This window comes from Hippopotamus amphibius, chromosome 9, assembly GCF_030028045.1.
Source record: "Hippopotamus amphibius kiboko isolate mHipAmp2 chromosome 9, mHipAmp2.hap2, whole genome shotgun sequence".
Classification (NCBI taxonomy): domain Eukaryota; kingdom Metazoa; phylum Chordata; class Mammalia; order Artiodactyla; family Hippopotamidae; genus Hippopotamus; species Hippopotamus amphibius.
The window spans coordinates 94,196,467-94,218,534 of record NC_080194.1 but is presented as its reverse complement, the minus strand read 5'-3'; the positions used below and the strand labels follow the sequence as shown (position 1 = coordinate 94,218,534).

Below are 22,068 nucleotides of genomic sequence, written 5' to 3'. Positions count from 1 at the left end.
GTACACATTTAATGGCTCAATTCACTTAGCCAGAAAAGCAGAGGGGAAATGAGAAACTCCTTCCTTCCAAAACCATACCTAGGAAATAGGAGATTAAAACAGAGCAAGCTTTTTGAAACTTAAGCCACTATATATAGATTTTTCTGTTTCTAGATATAGATTTTTATATCCTCTTTCTAAAAGGATTTCTTCTTTTCTTCCTGGCACTCTTTATTTATTTAACAAGCACATACAGAGCACTTACCTTGGCCCAGACACTAGCTCCGTGCTGTACAAATATTCACTCATTTCATCTTCATAAGAATCACACAAGGTATGTAAATATTAATATCCCATTTTAGAGGAAACTGAGGCACATAGCAAGCATTTCTGTCAAATAACCAGAGGAGTTCAGCCCCCGAGTCCTCTGTCCTGGGTACTACTTGCAAGGCAACCTTTTGCGAAGAAAGGAACCGGAATGCAGACATGCATGAGAAACTTAAGATAACTGACCAAAAAGGGTCAAATAGGGGCGAGGCTGTACCCTTCAGCTGATGCAGTGGCTAAGCAGGCAGGTGTCTGAGGACCCAGGCATCAAATCTGGATGGCCCAGTACTGAGGTACGGACAATAGGAGCAGGATTAAAGGAGCTGCCTGGGCTGCTGACACGGGCGACTGAATTAGAGATTTCACAAGAAGGGTGGTGCCTGCAAGTTCACTATCAACCTAAATGCCCATCAACAGATGAAAGGATAAAGAAGATGTGGCACATATATACAATGGAATATTACTCAGCCATAAAAAGGAATGAAATCAAATTATTTGTAGTGAGGTGGATGGACCCAGAGTCTGTCATACAGAGTGAAGTAGGCCAAAAAGAGAAAAACAAATACCGTATGCTAACCCATATATACGGAATCTAAAAAAATGGTACTGATAAACCCAGTGTCAGGGCAAGAATAAAGATGCAGACATAGATAACGGACTTGAGGTTGGGGGGTGGGGAAGGAGAAGCTGGGACAAAGTGTGAGAGTAGCACTGACATATATACACTACCGAATATAAAACAGATAGCTAGTGGGAAGCAACTGCATAACACAGGGAGATCAACTCGATGATGGGTGACGACCTAGAGTGGTAGGATATGGGGGGTGGAAGGGAGGCTCAAGAGGGAGGGGATATGGAGATATATGTATAAATACAGCTGATTCACTTTGTTGTACAGCAGAACTAGCACAATAGTGTAAATCTATTATACACCAATAAAGATCTGGGAAAAATAAAACATAAAATAAAATGAAATTAAAAAAAAAATTCTTAGTCTGCTTAGCACAACCACCCTCGCAGGAAACTACGTTGTCAAAACAACGGATAGTCCAATAGATGTTAGAATGACTTGGTATTCACCATGGCCAAGATCGCTATACATCTTTTTCAAACTATAACACAAGAATTTGGAGTCCTAACCCACCCTGGGTCACGGGGTAAAAGCAAGGAGAATTAAGGGTAAGACAGGGCCAGCCTGAGCTCGGGGGACACCCCAGTGATTCTAACTGGTCTAGAGAGTTCTAGTTTACAGGTCTGGTTCTCTCTGAGCCTCTGAGTAAACATCTAGCAACACATATCACCATGAACCCTCAAACCACAGAATGAGGATATGAATTAGAGCAATAAAATGCTATTAGGCTTTGGCCTCAGACACACTTGATAATCCATTACAAACTGTATCATAGGTTGGCCAAAAAGTGCATTCGGTTAATGAATACATTGTTCAGTAAAGTTCTTGGTGAAAATGGAAAACGTCTTTTATTTTTATGTAAGACAGAACGAAGTTTTTTTGGCCAACCCAATGTAAATGAGTATTTTTGTTCAGGGGCATGTTTTGCATTTGTCTTCAATGTCCACAAAGCGGTACTCCTGCTGGGATCAAGTGCGGACTGGCCACCTCAGTACCGGGCCGTTCGCATCTTACCTTTGAGTTCCTTGTTCCCTTTGAACCACCTGATGGTCGTGGCTGGTTTGCTGGCCATGGCAGTGCAATTGACCTCGATCACCTCGCCCTCCACCGCGGTGTCTTTCTGGATGTCAATCATCAGATTCCGTGGTGGGACTACAAATTCAACACGTGTTCTGTTTAAACACAGAATCTATTTCTGGGCACATTCTTCTATTCATTGGAAACTAGGGCTATTGCTCTCAAAACAAGGAGATTAAATAATAGACATTCCTGATGGGAATTTAAAACAAACTGCCACCGGAGGAAACAGAAGAAAGACAAAGTCATTGTCAAATAGAGTTACGTAAAATCACTTTAGTTCAGAATTTGTCTCCTAAAATTATCTGATCAAATGACCAGTCTTCCATTCCTAAGTTATCAGTGACCAAGTTATAATAATATAGATGCTAGATGTGTTATCAATCAGTCATTAGAAAACTGACCAAAAAATTTAAAAATCTAACATATATTGTGAAAAAAAAGAAAAAAGAAAAAGAAAATTGACCAGAAAGTAGATATAAAAGGAGTTCACACTATTGACATATCCTCCTTCTCTGGAAGTCTCTGAAGGGAATATTTCTCCTTAAACTCAACCCTTGGATTTCAATCTTCATATGAAAGGTTCCAAAGTCAATCAGCAAAGATCAAAAACATGGAGTCCTGTAAAAGAATCACTCGCCATAAAAATACACAGAAAAACGGTACCTCAGAGCTAGTTCCATTCAATTAAAATTATTCATGGAGATCTAGAATATGATCATGACCTCTGATGGATGGTGCAGTTATAAAATCCTTTAGCTATAAAGAGGTAGTGATATAGGAAATACCAGTTATTTCCTAATGGTTTTCCATATTCTGAAATCCAAAGCTCCAGATTTTGGAAACCAAACGTGAAAAAGACTATTGAGTGTTTGTAGGTTAGATTTCTACCTCAGAATTAAAACCATTCTTCTCTAAGCCTACTAAACATATATGTAATAAAATGATTAGAATAAAATATTTGGGGACTAAAATGCTGAATATCATATCAAGTATAACGATGGTAGTTGATAAAGAAAGCATGTTATCTCTTCTGAAACTGAGGTGACAACAAACTTCATATAAGGTGCAACCTTATCTCAAGACTCAGCTTCTTAAAATAAAAATCAGTAAGAATACTGAATTCAGCAAAATGAACCTAGGAATGTGTGCCCTGACCACCATGAATAAGCAAAGACGGTTCTAAGACTTATGATTAATAAGTTTCTCAACTCAGAAGAGAAACAAGAAATTAAATATGTATAAACATGCCATCCTGATGATCAAGTTGAATAATAAATCTCTGATACTGCTTCAATAAATTATGGGATTAAACCATGTATTTGGGATTTCCAACTGTTCCAGTCCAATGTGAAAATTCTACCCACAGGAAGACTTTTACACGGAATTGAAGCAGTTGAAAATTCCTATAGAGAATGATGGAAAAAGAAAAGGAAAATGATTTGTTGTATATGTTTCTCAGCAAGATAGTTGGTGGGGGAAGTGTAACTATTAGAGCAAAAGCAGGCCTCTTCTTTGTTCCCTGTATGACAGGAAACTAACACAGTTGCTCAACTGGATGTGTTGCTAAAGTGATATGGCCCCAATGAGTAGTTAAACATGGCAAAGAACTACCCTAGTTTACATTTTAAGAAAAAATAAGCATAAAGAGAGACAGTCTAACATCCAATTTGCGGTTGCACACCTGCCAGCATTGTAAGAGACAAAAAGGCAGGTACAAAAGTAAATGGGATGACTCCGGCTAGCTATTTCCTCAATGCAGTTTATCCTTCCTAGATGACAATCAGGTAGGTTATAGATTTTCATTACACGTACCTAGATAGTTGATACGGAGTACAGAGAGACTAGATGTTTAGGTCCAACAAATACTACTAAATTCTGAGTGCCGTATAATAGGAATATTGAAAAAAATGCTTTTGTTAGAGCAAATGTCAGAGGAAACGACTGACCAAGCCTAAAGAAAATAAGGTCTTGGTGAGTTATGAGGAACAGAATAGAGGCTTAGATAAAAAGGAATAACTAAGGAGTAAAAGGGCTATGAATGTCCTCCCAACAAACGTAGGGATGAAAGTCAAACAGTATTAATTCCTTCCAAGGGCAGCAGAAATAAAAATGGAGAGATGAAAATAATTTATGATACTGACATATGCAATGGTTTTCAGTGAGAAATGTAATTGAGTAATGTAACTGAGGGATACTACTCAATTTCAGGAAACTCAAGCTGAGTATGGGATACTCACAGAAGGGGATTCTCTCCAGATGAGACAAAGAGGGCAAATAGCTACAGGTGCTATAATACACAAAGCTCTTTTCCCTGGAAAATACTACAGGATGGGACAGAGCAGATTCCAGTGCACATGCATAAAACTTTGGGAGAAACACTTTGATGGGCATTCGGTGGTAACCTGGGAACCTTCCTGGTGGGAACAGATCCAGGAGTTGTTATAGAAGGTTCTAGCAAATATCAATTGTCAGGTCTTGACAGCATTAAGGTTCAAACATAGTCTTTGTCAGATATTTGTTTTCTGTGTGTTCCTGGGTATCTTTCCATCATCCTCTCCTTTCTGGTGTTGAGCCTGAAGACACCGGACAGCTCCCTCTCCTCAGAGGCTCCTTCTAACCTCCACTAGCAATTCACCTTCAGGGGTATTTCTTAGTAGAGGAAGTACTTAATTCTCTCCATCAGTAGGAGATGGTCCTAAGGATGATGGCATGTTCTTTTCACATTATCGATAATGTCTGCTAGTTCAAAGGAAGGAGATGGCAAGGGGGGTGTAAAAATTAGGCCAGAGGAAAATTTACTAATGTCTCTCAGATGCTGTTTGGGGGCTCAGTGTGTGACTGGCAACAAATAGGCCCTTATCTGGATGACCTATTGTTCAGTATCACCCGTGTGAATACCTCCTCCACTGCAGCGGATATAGCCGACAGTTCCCTAACCCTTCTTAGTGATTCCTGTACCAATGTTAGTTCCTCCTGGAGAGCTGACATCACCTTTAACTTGACCGCTAAGGTAAACATGTGGAAAACTTCAAAAATGTTGGAAAACATGACCAGTGTAGAAAAATAAAGGACTTTATTCTCGAGAAGAGCATCCTGAAAAATGGTTGAATGACTTTTTCCAAGTCCATAAACAGTTTTCTCAAGATTGTGATCAGTATTCCTGATCGTTACGAAGTTTAGAAGAACAGTCAAGTATAGTAGGGACTGTTTGGTTTACAAATATAAAATAACATCCAGTAATGTGAGTCTTAATGGTTTGCAGATATCAGTTAGGAATTTGACTTCTTTCAGATTTTTTTTTTTAAAGCAAGAAAGCTTTAGAAAATATAAATGAGGTGATTTAAGTCTATCTTTCTGAAAACAAAGGCGGGGTTGGACAAGAAAATCTTAAAGTTTATTTCTGTCTATTCATTCTCTCCTGTTTTTTCGTTTAATTTCATAATGTCTACTCAAATATGAACGAGGTTAGTAAAGTATAAAAATCCATTTACAAGAAAAAAACGAATTAAAACTGCTACTAACCAGAGAATATACTTACACATGGTCCACTAAACAGACACAGTAAAAACTGCCTGCAGCCATTAATGAAAATAACCAAAGATGTATCTAAGGTGGTGCATAGAGATGGAAAGCTGAATAAAAGTCACACAGAGGGAAATACTAGAAAATAGTAAAGAAACGTCGAGGTTCTACTTAGCTAACCTCACATCTATAAGAGTGCTAATTATAAACATTACGCCTACGGCATTAAAAAAAACAGCAATATCAAGATGAGTCACATTAATTACAACAAAAGAGGAGACTTAAAGCTGATCAGTATGTGGAATCTCACTCTAAGACCCTTTAGAATAATTAGGTTCTCCTGTTCCTGGAATCTTAAGAGTGAACACTAATCTTAGAAGGACAGGACTGTAATAATATCAGCTACTATTATCAGTAACCATATTAATCTTAAAACAGTGTATCGCTCTCTCGTTCAGCTCCTCTCATGAACAGTAGTATAAAGAGAGTCCTATACTATGATCTGGAGAAAGAAACAAACTCGTCACAAGTGGAAGGAGTGAATGAACATTCTAAAAGGCACTCAAATGCATGCAAAATATCATAGGAGAGTTTTCAGTTTTTACATGGATAATAAACATAACAGTAACTAACAAATACCCATCTCTATGTCTTATAATTATGCTGAAATTTTGCTGAACGCTTCAAACAACTAATAAAGATACAAGCACTAAAATGAGCATCTTCAACTGATCAAGAAGTTTGACAGCTGTGTAAGTACATATGGGGTGCTTTTCAGAGAACCACAGATAGAAATGAAGATGATGCTAATAGATCATTCTTCATTCATTAGAATATCTGAAAACTCTAAACCTTAGGAAGAAGTTTTGAATATATGAGTATCAGTGGAAATTGTCAGATTTTGGAATATGAAAGACTCAAGCACTGGTGACAGCAATTTGACTCCGTCAAGGAATCCTAGAATAAATTCAATGGAAGGAATATTAAATGAATGCATAATATCTGCAAAAAGAGCATCTACTAGTATTACTTTCAAGTATATTTAAGCTAATGCTTCTATACAGTACAAGCAAGGGACCTATTACTTCTAGAATAATCAAACCTGCAAAAGGATTAAAGGCATAATGCCTTACAAAAGTCTAGTGCTAGGTGTATCCAGTCCAACTGGCCCAATCTAGTGGGTCTGAGAACAAATGCACCAAATACTGAAAACTGACAGGCAGTATCTGCTTGCCAAAGACCAGGCACATTCCTGCAAACAAAAGATGTACAGCTTCAGGGAGAAAATCTTGAAACAGCAGCATTCAGGATTTTATTGAAAACAACCTAGACTAAAAGAACCAGAGGTTATGAGACAGAAGAGTAAGGTCTGTTTCGAAGTCAAAGATTTTTGATTCTCACCATGTGTTCTGTAACCTGGGCAAGATGGCTCACCTCTATTCTTATCATCTCTTTCTTTGAAATAAAGACATTCATATTTAAAGGTATACGTAGTGAAACATTCTGAAAATGCAAAATGCCGTTAAGTATATTCCATCTAATTGCCGCCACCTCCGTGGACCCGCCATAAACAATGGTGGGTCAGTGGGAAGATGGCCAATTTGGAGTTTATGCAACGAATGACTTATTCCAACAAACAAACCATGTTTTCAAAGACTTCTACAGAAAGCTTTCGGTACATCTGCCAAATACCAAAACAGTCATCCTAGCCAAACCTTCCACACTTACTATTTCTGAAGGTCTAATAAGGATCAAAGGCGCAATTAGAGATAAACACGTACACATCATCAAACACAGACCACAGCATGAACAATATGGCCAGACATGAAACACTACTGTCTAAATTCAGTGTTGCCCTTATCGATAACATACATGTAAGCATTAGGGATATGTTTTAGTTTAATGAATTAAAAACTGGTCCCCATTACAGCTCTGCTTAAATAAAGTAATGAGGCAGCAGCTCAATCCGTACATCCATAAATACATATATGTTCACACACACCAAGGAAAAACGTCCTTCATATCTATCTTTCCTCTTTAATCTTCATATCATTACACTGAAAAGCTGCAGTCTGTCACCTCGAATAGACTTTGATTCATCATCCTCCTGAAGGTGTAAATCAGAGATCTTGCCTCATGCTACAGAGTATGTCCTTGAGAACTCAGTTTCAAACATCCAAATCGGCTGCTGTTAGGCACTGGGGTATATGTTTGTCTAACAGGTGACTAACTCAGACCACCTTCACCACGGCGATATCTACTGACTCTATCAAAACATACACGCAAACCTGGCTATGGGGATTCTGCTGAAAGTCACAATCTAGCGATCGCACACGAAGACACTTAACCCACTAGAGGTAGAGGTGTACCCAGCAGCCTGTCTGCAGCGCTTGCTTAAGATCAGCCTTCTCTCCCTAGAAGCTCTTCATTCTTTTACGTCCAATGGTTGCTATTTGTGGCAAAGTATGTGTTCACGGGGTGTGATTTTTACAGCATAATCTCAAGTATGAGCAATAAACAAGGCAATAAGTGAAGCTGAAGAAAAGGAGATCAGCAATATTAAGTGAGATGTAACTCAGAAGGAAAATCATTAAATGGATTTCATAACCGAGCTCTGCCACAGGTGCAGATGGGGTAGCCTGTCTCCCCCTCTCCAGCACAGATGGAAAAAAAATCCTGGTAGTTAGAAGCAATGACATTGCATGTGGTGAGTGATTCATCTGAGGGCTCTAAATTCTCTTGATCTTTGCTTCTGAAGCTTGAGGGTTGAAACCCAAGAGCAGGTGGAATCTATAAAGCCTGCTGATTGCCATTCCTTAAGAGTCTTTGGTAAAATAGGCTATTTTTAAAATTCAGCAAGATGGGCGGTGAGTCTTCCTAAAACAGTAAAATCTACCATTAACCTTTTCCTAGCTGCTGGAAGCTATCTGGCGGTAAGTGCCCTGCCACTCGTTTCCCTGGACAAGCCCCAATGCTGTTCCTTACCCAGGACTGTGATTGTGGTGTAACTTTCCTGTGGGGGGTCAGTGTAGAGCTGGCAAAAGTATCTTCCTTCATCAGAAATTGAGACATTTGTCAACGACACTTTGAGTTCACTGCTCGAAAAATTCAGCAGCTGGAACCTGCTGTCCTTCAAAGCTGGGAAACAAAACACAAGAGTTAGTGACTGTGAGAAAGACAACAGACTATTTGCCTTTCTAAGGGGAGGAAAAAGCCAGGTGACCAGAAAGTCAGCTACAGAGTAGACACACGGATTAAGTCTTTCTGCACCTGGTGGGTACTTCATTGTCCTTCTTGAATTCCTATTCAGGGCTCTTGCAATAACTGCATGTAGACAAATATCCCTCCCCCAAAAGGAACCTCACACACATGGGTGTGTGTGTCTGTGTACACACACGCATCCCTTGCTGTCAGTTTTGAGCACTTATTCATAAATTGTTTTGGATCTTCTATCAGAGGTAGGCAGAATGAAAACAGGAGGAAAGGGCAGGCCATGAGCCCCTGTGGGCACTGAAATTTCAGGGAGTAGAACCTATAGATTTTTAAATTGTCTCTAAAAATCTGAGGCCTTAAAAGAAATAGAGATCCTAATATTATGAGAGAAAATTTAAAAAAATCATTATGAGTAATTTCAAAAGCAAAATGGAAATCATTAAAAAAAAACTTTATAGCAAAACAATCCAATTTAACTCTGATGCATCTTTGCATCTGATGTGATTTGAGGTAGAGGTGCCAAAAGTCCATGACCTGGGGCCTGTGAGGGCCTTCGATCTGACCCCATTTTCTAACTGCATTCAGCTTCACGATATGAAACTGATCAGGCATAAAGTAGGAAGTTACAGTCATCACAAAAGTAATGTATGTGGGCTTTCTATCGATTTCTAATATTTGCTTCTAAAATCCTTATACTAATTTGGCAAAGGCTAGATCAGTATATACTAACAACAAAAATTCATTCTAAGAACGAGAAGCTGGCTTCTCTCCTTTTACCATCCTTAGATCTCTTAATGTCCCTTAGGTTTATCAACTCTTTCCACAGGTCATGAATGTTCTGAGTCGCTGGGGAGCGTGGGGATGAGCAGGTAGGAGGTGACATGCCTGACACCTGCTTTGGTTAGGCACCAATGCTCTCAAATAGCAATTTTTCGAAAGACCCTATTCTTGCTCTTGCCAAGCCCTGACACGCATCTGAACCATTTCTATGATGTATGATTAAGTTTCGATTATTGGCTTTTGTGATCTTACATTTGGAAGGATTTCAGCACGTGGGCACCTCCATCTACCACAGGCTATGATGACAGGAGATTTGGTTTTGTCTTTATAGGCACAGATTGTCTTGGAAACTTCAATCTTCAAACCAAACGGATTACCTTTGGGAATGCTATATTTTCCTTGCTTTACCCTATTTGAGTTGTTTGTGTCAGCTAAGTATTTGGGACTCAATTGCAATTCACCTTGAATTACTACAATCAATTCCTATCGCAAAGGAAGACTGCCTTACTTTTAAAAAGGACCATTCAAGGTTTCTATGAAGTAGGAAGATTATGATTGCATGTCTCTTCTTCCCTTTGAAGAACTGATTAAACTTTTAGCACCTAACATTAAATTAAAAAAAAAAAAAAAAAAAAAAGAGGCCTTGGCACTCTCTTCATCAAGACAACATGTAGGGAAAAAAGTTGTCATCTAATGCTATAGAGCTGGAAACTTACGCCGGAAGTCCCTGAAATAAATGGTCTGTCTGTTGGGATTCAGTAGTTGAATAACAGAGTCGTCACTCTTATTGACTTGGCAGCTGATGGTTGCAACTTCTCCCTCGATCACTGTCACATCCTTCGTAAACAAATTCTGCCCATCACCTTTAAGAAAAAGGAGAAAACATTTCCATCCATTAAAATTTGGTTCATAGGATCAATTAAAATGAGAAAGAAGCAGCAAATTAGAAAATACACACGATGGGAATTCCCTGGTGGTCCAGTGGTTAGGGCGCTATGCTTTCACTGCCAAGGGCGTGGGTTCAAGCCCTGGTCAGGGAACTGAGATCCCACAAGCCACGTGGCCAAAAAAGAAAATAGACACAGGTAGCAACATTTGGTAAGGTTCGCATGCCTTTCTCCACAGTCCACAAAACGAGTCTATTAAAACTGAGATAGATTCAGGGGCAAAATACAACGAAGCCTGGAATCAACACGCTCTCAGAAGTTGTGACATCCACGTTCCAGCCTCGAGTGTTTTTACTAGCCGAGCAGTATGCTAGAGAGGCACGGAAAGGTCAGGGTATTGGCAGTCGTGAGCAAGGCAGCTCTCACAAACCAAGTGGGGGAAACATATACATCAGCCTTCCTCATCTGTGGGTTCAGCATCCTCAGAGTCAACCAACCAGATAGAAAATACTCAAAAAAAAAAAAAAAAATTCCGGAAAGTTCCCCAAAGCAAAACTTGAATTCCCACAAGCCAGCAACTATTTACATAGTACCTACATTGTATTTACCACTATATACATAACATTTACATTGTATTGGGTATTATAAGTAATCTAGAGATGACTTAAAGTATACATTTTACAGAAGGGACTTGAGCATCCTGAGATTCTGGTGTCCCTGGGGGTCCTAGAACCAATTCCCTGCGGATACCAAGGAATGACTGTACTCAAGGTCAGCTCACATGCCCTTGAGCTATTGGGTCACCTCACAGAAAATTCAAGGGGCCACTTCATAGAAGTGGGTGGGACAATCTCACCTGGTTAGTGGATATCAAGATCCCCAAAGAATAGGCAGTTCCGTGATATGTTGTGTAGGGGTGAGGACCTGACTATGGGCTCTTTAGAATCTCAAGAAAATCCTGGAAAGCCTTACAGCTCAATTTGTTACTCTGTTTTCAGAAACTACATCCTCATGACTCACCCAAAGCCCCAGGCAGTCCTGAACCACACCCTTTCTACAGACTACCTCTTTCCAGCCATTTAGAAAATCTCCTACAGGACACTTCAAAACGTCTAGGCTTTCAGATTCACTGATATCCGGATTCTCTCCAGATCTGCTCTAGTTTGTTGCTTCTAAGCTAAGTGACGGCAGCCAGGGCCCCTCATAAATCTCCTAATTGATCCACAGCACAGCTAGGAGGAGAGGAGACTTTAAAAGATGAAATACGAGAGTGAGTCAAAAATTACCTGCACTCCGGTTATATTAAAACTTCTGTAAATTCTACAGCCAGAGTGCGGATAATTTTAGACTCACCCTCACACTTGTTGAATGTCCAATTCTGCACCTGGCATAGCAGGGGATTTAGAAGTGTATGGCATTGCCCTAGCCTGTAACAAGCTGCAATGTGGATGAAAACTGATCCCTAGTCCCCACTTATAGAACAAAACATATAACACAGGCAATAGGTACAATGGTCAATCAGGAAAGGGACAAGAAAGATTGCTTTTTAGCTGTAAGATCTCAGGTAAACTAAAGTCTCTGAGACAGTGTCTCATCTGTAGAATGGGAATGGTAATTAGAAGCTTTCTCCCAGAGCAGCAGGAGGATTAAGAAAGAAAATAAATGTGAAGGGCTCAGCACTGTGTCTAGCTTCTCATAAAACCAAATAACTGGTAGCTGTTAGCATCATCAGCACCATCGCTTCTCTAGATGTCAAATCCAAACTAAGCAGCTATACACATTGAGAGCAGTGTGGATTCAAGAATGAAAGCTCACTGGTCCCTGCTCTCAAGGAGCTCTCTGTGTAATTATACATCAACTCAGGCTGGCTTATTCACTCTCTAAAAAAACTGTCACATTAGGAAACAAAGGTCAAAGATAAATACTATTCTAAAAAAAAAAAATGAGACTGCGTAAATAGAGATGCAATTAGAGTAAATGGAGGATTTCCACCTGCTATCCTATTTCTGCTGAAGGATCCATTTTTGGCAGGACACAGTGGGGAAGTGTGAGAAGGGGTGTCTGAGATGGCCTTAAGCCAAATCCACCTAGAAACAGACCAGCCTCTGGGAGAGGATTAGAAAAGAGGGAACTAGAGGGATAAGGAAAAAATTATTAGAGCCACAGATAAACAAACATTCTTGATGCTTGAGGAGCAAACCAAAATGCAGCCCAACCTTGAGACCTCTGATCCAGGGAGTTAACCCAGGTGTGAGAACAAGGCCCACAGGGCTTGTAGCAAGTGAAAAGGTAAATTTTCCCTAGCTTGATCCAGCAGTGAAAGCTTAGTGGGCTGAAGGGTGTTAGAAAATAACAACAAAGAGGGAGAGTGATCAGAGGGAACGAAGGGATGCTTATTTTTTCCGCAGTGGATTACTGTGACAAACACAGAATTCAGATCCCAGCTGGAGGGAGCAGTTTATTCCCAGATCTGAGAATAGAACAAGGGAGAGGGAATTCCTGCCAATCGAGCAAGCTTTGCAAGGTGGTTTTGTGGGCCCTGGCAAAGGTCTGCACAGAAAGGACAATACCCTATTTCCTCACGGTAACCCAATCTAGTAAGAAAATTAGGGAAACATTAAACTGCATGATTCAGATGCTACCCTGTCTCAAGTCATGGGACTTGCCTTGAAGAGATTAGAATAACAAACTGGTCTACTAGAGTGTGGAGATTTCTTCTACCTAAAGGGAGTTTATTAGCAACACAAATAAGGATCTTCAACTTATAAAAGGAACACATGGAAAGGCTACCGGACCTTAATCCCTTTGGCCTTATAGATCCTGACTACCATCTTGCAGATACTGGGACTTAAAGCCAAGTGCAATTCAATTAAGCTCTAATAGAATAGGTTCTGTGGAAATAACTATCCACTCTAATTTTAGTCTTTACTAGAACCCTCGTATATTCTGTCTATATTCATATTAAGGCTATAAGACATTTGCAAAGGAGATGGGAACAGAGGAGTTGATTGTGATTTTGTATTTCAAACCAGGAAGGTAATAAAACAGAACCAGAGAGCTCTTTTTGTTTGTACGTTTCTTAAAAAGTCTCAGCATTCTTATTTATTACTTATGCCTATGTAATATAAGACCAGATCCCTTTCATGTGTCATTACTGAATATTCATTCAGGTAAAATTTTCGCCATCTGCAAATGTCTGTCCTTGCTGTGCTTTGGCACATAACGCGCTCTGCAAATGCGTGGTGGCATCACCATCATTACTGTATTATTTTTTGAAATTGCTAAGGCCAATCTAAAATCCAGTGTCTTAGAAAATGACAAATCCCAGCTATGTTAACATGGGTACAATACTAATGCTAAAAAATTATAAGTGCTGAAAGATATCAAAGTGCCCCGACTGCTGGTGGTGGCCCAAGGATGCCACTCTATAAAAATTACCAATAAATTATACAGGTTAGCTGGACAGTAGTTATATTAAACAGAGCTCCATACTTGGAGCGTCATAAGATGGCTGCAATGGACTAATAATGACCTATTTATCTGAGGCAAAGGAAGTGAATGACAGTGATGAAAATATGATATGTATGTCAGCACTCTTAACTGCCTGAAGCCGTTATGTAAAAATAATTTCTGCTCACATCCTCAAATATTTCTTCCAAACAGAAGGGTGCACTGTGACTTGATAAATTTCCCCTTGAAACAGACATCACGACAATTAGGCTGTTACAAAACACAATCTGATGCATAGCAGAAGGATACAAACAGGCAACTTTGGTGCCTTTCTTAAATAATCCATTTTAAAAACCTTTCTGATTTTCTAAAACTCAATTAGCAGATATACTGTCAAAGCAGAAACAGCACATGTCCTGGGCAAAAGAAATCAAGTAGGTACAATATACTGTACCCATTAAATAAGGCTGTTAGCAGCAAGGTAATTTACTTTAAGGGTGGAACAATGTCTGACACATATAGACATTTTTGACTACTAATTGGTATTTGTGGCTGAGATTTAAGAGACAGAATCAAACTGGATTTTAATTTCTACCAGCAACTGTATTCCCTATAACTTCCCTATCTGCCCCAGAAATTCTAAAAATAAAACTCTGGCATTAGAGAGGCCCATTCACTCGCACGGAAGTCTCCCATAGTACTCTAGAAGTTGCCAGGACATTCATTACGAGGAAGAAAAAGCACGTTATCTAAACAAAAAACAAGATAAAATTTAATATTTTGATGATCAGTAGAGACCACTTCGGCTGAGTTGGTTAGGGCTGCAGTGGGGGTGTGGATGCAGTAGTCTCGTAAATCCTCCATTAATTCAATTGTCAATTGATTTAACTCACGGATTCTTTCCTGAAACTTTGTTTTGTCATAAACGCTAAGTAAATGGCATTCCACAGAACACTAGCTTGAGCTGGAATCTATTCGACCAAAAAGAAAACTGCCTGAAGGGGGTGACAGGGCAAATCTTCAAACAAGAAGCTGAAATGAGAGATGGCATTCTCAGGCACAGGGTCTTGGGGAAGGGAACATATATTGATCTGACGCTAGGCACTGTATCAGTGGCTTTGCACGCTTTTCCTTCTCAAACTCCTGGAGTTTTCCATATCCCCACTTTAATGATTAAGAACCTGAGACACAGAGAAACTGAAATAAGCTGCCTAATGTTATGCAGCTAAGTGGCCGAGCTGGTGTTTGAACCCAGTTCTGTCAGCTTCTCCAGCCCCTACGGTTGGTACTTTTTAACCAGCCAACCTCTGGATTTGTTGCCAAGGTTCTACCGGCTCTGCCTTGGAAAATTTACTTGTTTTTAAAGCGGGTGATTTCCCTATGAGCAACTTCTGATTTTTTTTTTTTTTTCCATAATTTACCCAGAACACAATTACACACTTCAAGATGAGAGAGAAACTGTCCTGCATGTAAAACACCTTGTTTACTACAGCTTCCTTCTTTCAGCACTCAGCACACTCTGCCCCTGGAGAATGCCTTTATTACCAGTGCATGGCCGGCATTTGCCAGCACCGAGAGCTCTGGCCCCCGCTGCCTGGCTGTTAATAAATAAAGCACTTCATTTACACCGGGGGAGTCTCTCCAGTCAAGTCTATAACAAAAGGGCAAGTCACAGTTAGAACAGAATTCCGTTTATACTATAGCAACTATGTAAACTCTTACTGACTCAGAGGAGCACCAATGACTCTTCACTGGGAAGACAGTTTGCCCGGAGAAAGAGCAAATAAAGTCCCCTGACCTACTCCTTCAGTTGCAAAATCATATTAGGGAAACTTTTTTTATCCTCTGCTGTATGGAAGACTGAACATAACATTTAATCAGCATTATCTAAATAGGCAAAAGTCAAACCAACAACACAGGCTGCCCAAAAAAACCAACCAATCAAACAAAAAAATAATCATCCTGCCAATGATCAGTGCAGTCATTAATTTAAAAAAGCCACCAGAGTTCTCGAAATTTTATACTAATTAAAGGTTTGAGATGATTAATTCTTTCCCTCCAAGAGGTATCTAAGGTCAGACTCTCCAAAGAGGCAAAAAATTTGCATGTTTTTGAAACCCTAATTTCCTATTGGTATGTGAGCCCTGTGTCTGAAAGCTTCAAATGGCTTTTCCCCCATTCTCATTTCTGTTGGATCCCAGTTTTTACAAACATGTCAGTTACGCGCCCAACTTGAAAGAAAAACCCCCTACCCCAGCCCAAATGCAACCATCACCAACAGGGGCACTGCAAGTCCTGCTACTGTTTCTGAGAGCTAGCACTAGAACTGAATACATTTCAGGAAAAAAAAAAAAAAAATCAAGATTCTCTTGAAACCCAGAGGGAAAAATCTTTCTAACTGCATATGTTCCCCCAAGTCAACGTAAACACAGTGCTCACTACAAATCATTAACAAAGCCCTTAAGATTTGATTTCTATCTAAGCAATTATTGTCAGCATATTTTGTACATTTCCTTTAAAAGACTCAATCCTATCTTTCAATTCATTAAACTGTTCCTTGCATTTACAGAGTTTTATATCAAATCAGAAACCTATTTGAATTAATAAGAATTACAGTAAAAGTAATTTGAAAATAAATTATTTGAAGTTCAAGCCACGAAAGCTTTTGATGAAAGAATTTAGTCCCCTTTAAATATTACAGTAACATTTTCAGTCATCCAATGTGCAAATAAAAGACAGTGAGAACCAGTGTCGAAAAGGATGGGTCCATCAACCGTGGATTAAGGTTAAGGGTGAACCCTCTTCAACATAAATACAATTCTTTATTTCAAAGAGAGGCAATACTTCAACCTTTGTGAGCACTTGAATATTTATTTCAAATCAAAAGCATTCAATCTGTCTGCTGTTTACAAAGCTACTCTTAACCTTTTTGATCCTCAACTATGTTTTGCTACCCCAAACAGTGAAGTCGAATTTGTTGATTGTCTGCTCCAAGGACTGTCTACTCAATGGTCAGAATAATTATGAATGCGAACCATACAGTTCATAAGCTTAGAGTTAAAGTAAGCTAAACCAACTTAAATAACTGCGTGGGCAAGAGTATGTGGCATGGATCAAAACATTTCCTTTGTGTCACCTTCTTTTTCATAGAACCCTTGTGGGATCAAAGGTCAACAGGACTAAAAGGAACCTCCAGATCAACTCTCTCATTTTATAGATAAAGACAGTGAGGCCCCGGGAGGAGACAGGTACGATCACGTGGCAAGTGTGAGGCCACATCTCCTAATGGATCATCAAGGTATTTCTATTCTTGGTTTTTCTAAATAACATTTATTGATTTGCTTCTAATTACAAAAGCAATCTATGATCAAGGTTTGTTTGTTTATTTATTTATTTATTAAAAGCTTTGTTTCAAGTGTAGGATTTATAATACTTTATCCTACGGTACGGAGATGGTCAGGATCGCCTAAGAATCTCCTGTAATATAATTACTGTGGTATCACTTGAGCTTATGGAAGGAAAAAAAAATACTGAATTTAATCTAATCTCCTTTTATAATCAGTAAAAGGTGAGGCAAATTTTTGAACGCCAAGTTAAAGAGTAATCTTCCCTCAGTGCTGGTTTTGTCTTCAATTAAAATTGTTGATTTCCCCTGAATACAAAACAAAAAAATATCATCTGACACAACATTAAGCTATTCATGAATATTCTGTATACACATTCTTGTTTAGTTGACTAATGGCAAATTAACGTTCTCTATTTTAGCTTAAACACATACTATAGGTATGTTTGATTAGCACTGAATTCCAGAAGCTGATTACTATGCATGCTTTGATTATGTAATTACATAATAGAGTATAATGGCTCCTTTGGAGTCATTATGATCTATATGGCAAATATGTTTCAGTTTTGCTATAGTTTAAATACACGTTGAGATGACAGCTCATAACTAGGCTCCACTTTTCAGTCTTATCAGCTAAATGGGCATTTCCCCATTCATCCCAACATCTCCTTGACACCAATTAAGGCTTATTGTGTCAAGCTGCATACACTTTCCAGAAATTCCCTTTGTTTTCTTGGCATTCAAAAAAGGACATTAATTTTAAAAGCCATATGATGCAAAAGCCCTGGTCTAAAAAAAAAAAAAAAAAAAAAAAAGGCTGAAATTCCATCCTTCATCCACCCTTTGAAAGATCTGCAAGGAATCACATCTAGTTCATTAATCACTGTTCAGACAACCACAAGGGGGTTAAAGATGGAATTTCACCTTTAACTCCAAAATGCACACGAGGGAGGGACAGCCAAGAATAGCGATGCTCATAGTGGTGGCTTGCCACAATGCATCCAGCCACATCAACGTACACAAAGGTCCAGTTCTGCAATTCTCATGTCTTGCAACATCCCTTTTAGAAGGGGTAGCGCTGAAATAGCACAGCCAGATTTTGCCTTCAGCATTCCCAAACCCAGGTTGTGATGTATCTAGGACCATCAAAATCTACCCAGTGAGTAGAGTTTGATAATTCTCCCATTAACTTACAAACTGGAAAGTGGTAAGGATTTAAAACAGGACAAAAGTTATTGTAAAGAACAATGTCAGGATTCTCTTGTCCCCATGAGATCCTTTAATCTTGTGCTACTTCATCTGTAAGAAGAGCTGTTTCTGCTTTTCTCTTCCAAGAGAATGAGTCCTTATATACCATTCCAAACCAAAGGTGACCCGAGTTTTAACTTTAAAGACTCATAAGCATCAAGCTGTTTTTACCTTTGGGTCTGTTGGTTTTCAGCATCAACGCTGAAGAACTGCGGTCAAGCACAGTCCAGCTGGTATTTACATATAGGATGAGAATCTCGCTTGTGAAAGGAAACATTGATTAGATGTGTGAAAACTCTCTTCCAGTAAGACTGTGACAAAAGAAAGTAGTTACAGCAGCTGCGCCTATGCTATTTCAATTTTAACCATCACATTAGCCACCTCCCTCTTAAAAGACTCTGAACTCAATAGGACTTTTTAATCAGAGCCCACGGCACTAAGGGGGCCAGCAATCATGATGGTTATGATCTGAGCTGCCTGATCCCATAAAGCGTAGAGGTACAATGCCCTCTGTAGAATGTTTGTGGGGAGTGATACCCATGCACTAAACACGACGATCTGAATTAGCTTTTCCATTAAAATCCACTTATCCAAGAAGCGAAAGGCAATCAAAGAAAGAGGAATAAGAATAAACCATAAAAGATAATAATAATCACTGAATCCTTTTGCTCCTCACACTGAGACGTGAAAATGCCAGACTGTTTTCTCCTCTCACTCCTTTTCATAGCTGGACAGGCTTCATGGCCTTTTCGTTCATCAAAAAGATAGCATCTTTTTTGGAGAGAAGACAGCCTTACCCTGAAGAAAAACTCCCTCCACTGGACAGGTTTTCTGAGAATTAAAAGAGAGAGGAACAAATAGAGCTCCCAAAGTAGGAAAGTCACTGTTTTATTTGCTTGTGAGATGGCATTGAAATCACCTTGTGGAAGAGTCATTTTAAGCCTGCTAAATCTACTTAGAGGTTCTTGGGAGAAAAGGGGCTCTTAAAAAAAATTAATTAAAAAATAACCACAGCCATCCAACTTGGACTTTGGAGGAGAACAATCTGAAGACAGAGGCTTCTTACAAAACTAATTGTGTTGGCAAAGCAAGGAGTTTCTTCTCAATGGGTTTGATTCTGTGATGCTCGTTTATGGCAAAAGAAGAATAAAAGAACAGTTTTCTATTGAGCTGCCTCAGTAGCAATTCAAAGCCAGGGAGTGTTCCAGCATTTCAAAATACATTGTTTCTTTCAGACAAAACCTGCTGAAGGCCAACTGTTGATCTTCTGCACCAATCACTTTGCTAATGAACTGATAATATGATATTCTATTCCCTGGGATATATTAAATGGCTACTTTGCAAAGTGAAAACTAGTACAATTCTGCTGTCTGTGAGCATGGACTATTGGGAAAGAAAATCACATTCTAAGAGGGATGCGTAGTGTAGGTAGAAGCTGGTAACTAACAAAGAACAGACCCTCACACCATCCAGCGGGGTGGTCACTAGTCCCAGTTAGATGAAGCCTGGGATAACGGGAATGGACGATTTTAATTCACATATAGAACTATCCACATTTCTCAGACCACAAGCTATTCGTAACTAAAACAAAAGGTTTTGTTTAAATGATTAAAACTCAAAATACATATCAAAATATTTGAAAACCACAAGGGATGACACACATATTAGGTTCTATTATTCCTATAAAGATTTAAGGGAACTTCGACTTCTGCCTTACCCCAGAAGAGACCTTGGTGGCCCAACCATTTACTATACACTCTGCAGCAGCCTCTGGTGAGCCCTCGCTCTGAAAGAAAATATAATGTTGCCTGTTTTCTAACCAAATGAAAATAAATTTGGGATTTCAAAGTTATGGAGACGGCCAACTCTACTGTTGTCACTTCTTCTTAAACTTCCCTACGTTCTAAGCATCTTTAGAGATGCAGATTGTTTACAATACTTGCTGTTACTAACTGCCCCTCTACAAAGTGCTTTAAACTGAATTTCCTCAGAACCTCAACCTCACATCTCAATGGAGCTGGTGTGTGTAGTTCCCTTACTGTTTATACTCTGCTTTTAAGCACCCAATTTAATATCATCTTTCCCTTTGATAAGAGATACCATTATTAAACCTGGGTCACTTGCTTTGACTTACTAAAAGCTGATTTTTTTTTTCTTTACATTTGCCTCCAGGGTGTTAAAAGACTAACAATTAGCTTAAGATATTTAAAATCACAAGGCTATCATATGTAACAATAATTACTACACACTGAAAAGAAAAGGGAAGTGACTGCTTTTCTCCATGTCTGGAGGCAAGAGAAACACATTATTTCTTTTCTAAAGGGTTCATTATTATTTTAATTTTTTTAATATCAAGAAAACTCCCATTATTTCTGGAAGCAGCATTATTTTAATTATCTGCATGATAACAATAGCTAATGTATTTTTAAAACGTTTTCTATGTGCCAGGCGTTGTGTGTTGTTTTTTATGTTATCTTATTTAATTCTCACAACAACTCTATCATCATCCCTATTATACAGATGAGGAAACTGAGACTTAGAGAGGTAAATAAGCGGCTGGAACCTATATCCAAACCTCCACCTATTTAACTCTGGCGCTACTCATAATTATAGTCTGTTAATGAGGCTTTATTTTATGATGCTAAAAGTAAGGTGGGGAACTAATGGAAGAATCTACTGTATGTCATTTATATGATTTAGGAATAAAACTAAAATAATACTTTGAGCATAGAAGGAATTCGAAGCCTACCAGCAATCGGCATGCTCCAATATGTGACAGTGATATAATTGGCTCTATAACCAGAGTCCAAATACTGGGTCATTAGTATTTAGAGAGAGGATGCTTGTCCTGCTGAATGATCCTGACTCAAAAGGCAGTTCAACTCCAGCTTCAGGCATTTACAGTATCTGCTTCAAGGGCATTCATTAGTATTGACAATCTATGTGACTGAAATTTGGCTGTAATAGCAGTCCCTCTCTACATCTCTTCGTTCATTTTTCCTGCCAACAAGAGCCATTGAAAACCTTCCAAATTTGAAGCTTAGAGCCGACAGGACAAGCGAGTAAGAATATCAGTTGGAACACATCAGATATGGACTCCGAGTGAATGTCAGCTTCAACTGACATGACTACAGAAACAGAAAACGGGGAAATGGGAGGCGAGAGACGTTTCGTATTTTTATTCCAGAGAGTATTCCGAGCGTGTGTAATATGGTTTGTTCAAGAAACAGCTGTAAATCCATGATAATCACCTCGCTGAACAAAGTGGCAACATTCAACTCACTCCCGTCTCCTACCAGGAATCCACGCGGCTTTGGACTATTTTATGAAACGACAATTTCTTAGCGGGAAAATTGGGTTCCGTGACTAAGGCCCTTATTGGTGAGTTCCTCCCTCTGTTATCAGTCAGTCACAAAGCAAGTGGTGGTTTCTTAACTTCTGGGCTCTTAAATTGCGGGTCGCAGATGAGTCTGGGAAGAAACATACAAATTAGAAAGCTCTTCTCAAGCTGGGGTTTGATGAAGGGATTGCACATGGAGAGTGGCCAAAGGAGATTCCAGATTCTACTTTCCTGATTACCGAGTCCCCAGCGCAAAGCTTGTGTCGGT

The 22,068-nt window shown here is 39.2% G+C and overlaps 1 protein-coding gene across 6 annotated transcripts in view; it reads right to left on the bottom strand.

The window, feature by feature from the left end:
- The window catches only part of CADM1 (cell adhesion molecule 1), a 319,835-nt gene that overhangs the window by 52,659 nt on the left and 245,108 nt on the right, over nt 1-22,068 (bottom strand). For all 6 annotated transcript variants that reach the window (XM_057749939.1, XM_057749936.1, XM_057749937.1 and 3 more), the window contains exons 2-4: nt 10,249-10,395; nt 8,525-8,677; nt 1,952-2,089 (exon numbers count right to left, since the gene is read on the bottom strand). In XM_057749939.1, the coding sequence (XP_057605922.1) occupies nt 1,952-2,089; nt 8,525-8,677; nt 10,249-10,395 (438 nt within the window). The remainder of the gene's footprint in view (nt 1-1,951; nt 2,090-8,524; nt 8,678-10,248; nt 10,396-22,068) is intronic.